The 5447-nt window shown below is 27.3% G+C and overlaps 1 protein-coding gene across 1 annotated transcript; it reads left to right on the top strand.

Moving 5' to 3' along the window:
- The first annotated feature begins 2068 nt into the window (after positions 1 to 2068).
- On the top strand, positions 2069 to 5164 carry LOC126904114 (uncharacterized). The gene is made up of 5 exons (XM_050682838.1): positions 2069 to 2670; positions 3316 to 3645; positions 4200 to 4394; positions 4456 to 4575; positions 4640 to 5164. The coding sequence occupies exons 2-5, from the start codon at positions 3583 to 3585 to the stop codon at positions 4784 to 4786; spliced, it is 525 nt and encodes a 174-aa protein (XP_050538795.1). The 5' UTR covers positions 2069 to 2670; positions 3316 to 3582; the 3' UTR covers positions 4787 to 5164.
- The last annotated feature ends 283 nt before the right edge of the window (positions 5165 to 5447 follow it).

The raw sequence follows: 5447 nt of genomic DNA, 5'->3' as shown, positions 1-5447 counted from the left end.
GAAAACCCCAGTCGCCACAAGTCATACACAATTGAATCACCATACCTCACTCCCCCCGACGTATAGTAATTCGCATTATACTTATATATTTATAAAATATTGTATATACATACACATTATGTATTGTTATAAAGATAACAGATTGCGACGCTTGCTAGTTTTATGAAACGACCATCCGTTGACAACCTTCTGCTTGAAACTTTTCATCTTTTTAACGCTGCANCTGCTTGAAACTTTTCATCTTTTTAACGCTGCATCAATGTTTCCCTAATATTATATTTATAAAATTGCTTCTCAAGTTGGTATAAAATTTAAAACTAGAAAAACGAAATAACTTTAATGAAAAATTATCCATTTTAATAACCTATATTATTTAATTACAATCGCAACTTTAAAGCACTATAACTTTTGAACCAAACGCTTCCGCTCAAAATTTTTTACATATTCTTAATCAGCATAAAAAAACGAACGTTTTGAAAAAAAAAATTATGAAAAAAAAAGGGTGTCCCGTAAAGTAGATTTATACCCCCTGAACTTATAACTTGTCCACCTTGGCAAACTCCGGGCAGATTCAACCCGCCCTATAAAAATTATTTTAAATAGTAAAGGAGATGCTTTATGCTTATTATCTGAGTTCAACTCTGCAAAGCACTCTGGTACTACATTTCCTGATAATTTTCGAATGGTTAGTGATAGAACCCCACTTCAACGTAAATTGTTGCGTTCCTGTTATATGGAGCTTGAATAAAGAACTAAAGATGGTGAATCTTGACTACGTATAAATTATGAAGATGGATTGCTAAAAGTTGTTGTCAACCATTCAAAAAACGGAAGAATACGTCAACGGCAAGCAGTCAACCATTCTTAGCAACACCTCTATGTAATGGCTCAATATCTGGATTCTATCAGAACTGCCGTGGTTTAAGGAAAAAATTATTTAACTTTAACTGTAATGTATCATCTTTAAATTGTACTTTCATTGTTTTAACTGAAACATGGTTAACCGATAACTTTTTTGATTCTGAACTTGGTTTAATTAACTATAATATTTTTAGGTGTGATAGATTGATTGGGTTGGGTCAATTGTTTTAAACAATGGGAACATTATAAACATTAGTGAACACTTTGTATATTACTCTTTAGTCGGTAGAAAAAAACGAAACTAGGAGATTTAGGACCGTGTAAATAAAGACTACTAATCTAAACTTAAAATAATAACATATTATTGAAAACGTGTACATTTGATTTTATTAAAGTAATACACTGGCACACCCGGCAGTAACGGTCAGACCCGTTCGGATTTTACAATGTTCATACAGGTAGATAATAGCCGCCCGATAAAGATACACATGATTAACATAAGACCGATGATAAAGATTACAACAAAATTGTAATTTTATACTAATCAAAATAGAAATTACAATCGTTGAGAACGGCAATTTTTTATTTGTATCGCAATTTCAAATAAATTTAATTTGATACTATAGACGACTAAACTTATTATCTAGATACTTTTTCTAGAAACCCAATTAATTATTGAATAAATATGGATATTAAATGCATGTGATAGGAAAATTGTTTTCAATATAATTATTGAAATGGTACCAACATTCCTAACAATTTCTATTATATATTTAAATAAAACTAATTCAATGTACTGTAAGTTAAAAACAAATGATCCTAGAACTTGTTTTTTATAAATAATCTGCTACCAAAGTCATAGAACTTTAAAATTTTTAGAATTTTTTTTTTTTAATTTATGATAATGTTCTAGAATAACTGTATCCTCCTAACTTGTACCAAATGAAAGTTTAAAAAAAATAATATGACAATTAAAAAAAATTTGTCTATAATCGGCAAATTTCAAATTATTTTAATGATATAAAAATTTTTGAGTACAATTTTTTTTTCTAAGTAGCAACAGACGTATAGAGGGGCTTCAACACCATTATCTCTAATTCCATTATCTCCAAAATTTACGATAGTGAGATAAATCACTATTTGATTTTCATGAATAAACTATGCATAATCTAAACAGTACCTTTTTTTAACAGGGAATTATATTTTCATAAATAGAAATAATCTAAGTAAGTCATCCATCTAAAAGTGTGTAATTGCAATTTTTTTATTAAGTGGTAACAGACGTATTTAGGGCTCAACTTCAAAAATATACTCTAAAACAAAATTACCAGTAATCTTAAAGCACATTCGCCTCTGAGTAAGAGGCAAAATATTAAAAAAACAAATATACCTAATAATAATAGATTTAAAATACCTTCTCAGTTTCGCATCGAAGCTAAAACATTTAACAAAAACAAATTTAAAACAATCTTCTGATTTGACTTTTGATTTGATTAGATACGAATAACCTGTTGAGTAAATGATCACCATTAAAATAACCTTTAACATTATTTAAAAAAACTGCTGTCCTGGCCGGGGTGTGTGAAAAAAAATTTTTTTAACATATATTTTAAACAAAATGATTTAAATTATGCATAATCCAAATAGTACATTTTTATTAATAGGGAATAATAGATCAAACATCAGGAATAATCAAATTAAGTCATATGTTAAACACTTTGTCATTAAAAAATTTACCAAGATCGCTCGATTTAATTCATATTTGTATTGCTAACACAAACTTAAATTCAACAATTGAAATTAAAAAAGGTAAGACAATTAAATAACTTTTAAATCCTTATATATTTAAAATAATTAAAAAAAACGTTGATTGTTAAAATGGTAAAACAAGCTTATTTTTTTTGTAATTTACTACAATATTAATAAAGTTAATAAATTTTTACAAGAAAAAGAAGTAAAAAATAATCTTAATATTCATTTCAAAGCCATTTTCAAGGGCTTTTTTAATACAAATATTAAAATCTTTGTAACATTATAACCTGTATTTGTATTGGGTTCCTACTTAGGATGAGACACGGTGACGTGTTGGAGTGCAGTGTACACTTAACTTTTACGAATAACTACAATAATATAATTTAAGTTCTAGAATTTACAGTCATTATTAAATGAATAATGTTATAATAATCATTCACAATTTTATATTTATGTGACACTTTATACAACATCAGATCAAACATTATTGAAAATTGCTTACCCAGACTATTAGTTGTACACTTACTAATTAACTAACTAAATCGTACTAACATTAATACTACAGTAATACGGGTTGGGTTAATTATTCATAAATTATTGTTGTTTTCAAATTAAAATTTAATACTGATCATTATATGTGTTTATATTCTATTTCAATAAATTAATGAATATTTACAATATTAAAAATTAAAAAAAAATTAGGGTGCCGAAAAATCCTCATCGAGGTCGCAAAAGATGTGAAACAATAATTTCTGTTGAACAGTACCAGTTTCGAGACTGCAGTCGAAGAACGCGAAATTTAAAGCGCAGAAAACGGAAAATTCTTCCAGGTGACTCATATTTTGAGGGGTTTACGAAAATAGGATGTAGAGGGAGTTAGAGAGAGACAAATTATTTTTTATTTATAGATTAATCAAGGGAAACTCAAAAACTATAAACGATAGCCCATTGAAATGTGTTATAAAAATTATGAACAGTCTAATAGAAAAAGAAAATTCATCAAAATGTATGGTTGTAGTGATGATGTCTAAAGTAAGATATACAATAAACGCATGTAACTATTTTAATTTTTACCTTGGCTAATATATCAATAACAATTAAATTATATAGATATTTTTATTATTAATACCTTAAATAAACAAATATTTATTTAAACTAAATCATAAAATAATTTTTTAAATCCTTAAAAATATATTATTTTATGTAAACACAAAACTTAAAAAGATATTTTAAATAATATAATTATACAAATTTGTATTAGTTATACATTGTATATTATTTGTACAATAATTATGTCAAGCAAGATTCCATACTGTTGTGCATTCTTAAACTGTGAAGTTTGTATTAATAATATATTAACATTAATTAATCCCAGCATAAATTAAATCATTAACTTTAGTCTGTTTATTTATTACAGTAAATTTAATTAAATTTTTTATTCATCTCTAAACTGTTAATTATGTATTGTTAAATAGCTATAGTTAAAAAGAACGGTCAATGTTAGATATCAAATTTACTATTAAATTTAATAATTTTCTAGAAATTCAATATTAATGAAAATAAATATTGTAATTTATGGTTTTTAGTTTGCAAAATACAAACGCCGTGTAAGACGATCATATCCACTTGAAGATCATGATCCTAATTCACAGGACAGTGGTTCTCTTACTGCTCATTCAGATGATTCCAGATCAGTGTCAACATTATCTGAGAGCAATACATCATGTACAGATGATTCAGATGATGAATTCTTAGACATTGCTGTATCCCCAACAGGATCGGTAATTATTTTACCTTTTAAAAAGGTTAACAGTTTTTTTCCTAATTTTATTTTATTTCTAGTCTTCAGATTCACTTCTACTTGGATTCAGTACATTAACAGAAGGACATATTATTAGCCAGTCATCAATTATTGTTAAAAGAAAAACTACAAAATATTCTTCAGATACTCCTCGCAAGACTGTAATTATTATAAAACAATTTATTATTTCAATAATCATAGATTTAATACGTGTATAACTTATAGGATTTATTGTTTGGCGATACTAAAAATAATGAAGCAGTTGCGAGAAAAAGAAAGTTGACACGTGATTTAGAATCAAATCCTGAAATGAATGTATTATTTAAGAAAACTAGACCTAGTACGAAATCTAAACCGGACGAAAGAATTTAAGGTAAGAGGCTTTGAGCCGATTCAGTTTTATTTCTAATTACAGTAGAACCTCATTAATCCGAACCAATAAGGGCTCTAGGTTGTCTGATTTAATGAAAGTCCGGATTAAACAAAATAACCAAAAAACATGTTCGTATTATAGATTTAAGAATATTATATTATACTAATTACTATGTATGATATACAATATACAGGGTGTTCAGTAAGTCAGGAAACGGGTTTCTATTGTTTCCTGACTTACTGAACATTCTATATATGTATTGCAACTCGATATTAGTTTATGATAACTTTAATGACGGTAGATAAAAATATATGTACTTATGGGAAATTCGAGGAACTTGCTTTTATGTTTATTTTAGTCTACGGCATAAACTGCGTATTTTTCGTAATACTAGACAGCTGTCCGGATTAATGAGGTTCTACTGTATATTAGATTTTAGTTTTAACTTGGAACGGTGAAGTCTCCCTTACAAATTTTTATTGTTCATATAGTCATTTGAACGAATTTCACTGATGACAGCAGTGAATTTTTACCTGGGTTATTCACAGTTACGTGTTAGCGGCATTAGATTTGACTTGGCCTCTGGAAAATTTTTTATAAAAATAAAGTTAGAGTAGTTTATCTAATACAGTCCGCTGTAACTATTGTCGTCGAAAAGTG

The sequence above is a fragment of the Daktulosphaira vitifoliae genome, unplaced genomic scaffold (assembly GCF_025091365.1).
Source record: "Daktulosphaira vitifoliae isolate Bord-2020 unplaced genomic scaffold, ASM2509136v1 Scaffold_4, whole genome shotgun sequence".
Classification (NCBI taxonomy): Eukaryota; Metazoa; Arthropoda; class Insecta; order Hemiptera; family Phylloxeridae; genus Daktulosphaira; species Daktulosphaira vitifoliae.
This window is presented reverse-complemented; position numbering and strand designations above follow the sequence as displayed.

What these genes read in the sequence shown, in the direction of transcription:
- LOC126904114 (XM_050682838.1), top strand. Translation starts at nt 3,583, where the DNA reads ATGAACAGTCTAATAGAAAAAGAAAATTCATCAAAATGTATGGTTGTA. An exon ending in TTGTAGTGATGATGTCTAAA is followed by an intron (nt 3,646 to 4,199) that starts GTAAGATATACA and finishes TATGGTTTTTAG; the next exon opens with TTTGCAAAATACAAACGCCG. An exon ending in CAGATACTCCTCGCAAGACT is followed by an intron (nt 4,576 to 4,639) that starts GTAATTATTATA and finishes TATAACTTATAG; the next exon opens with GATTTATTGTTTGGCGATAC.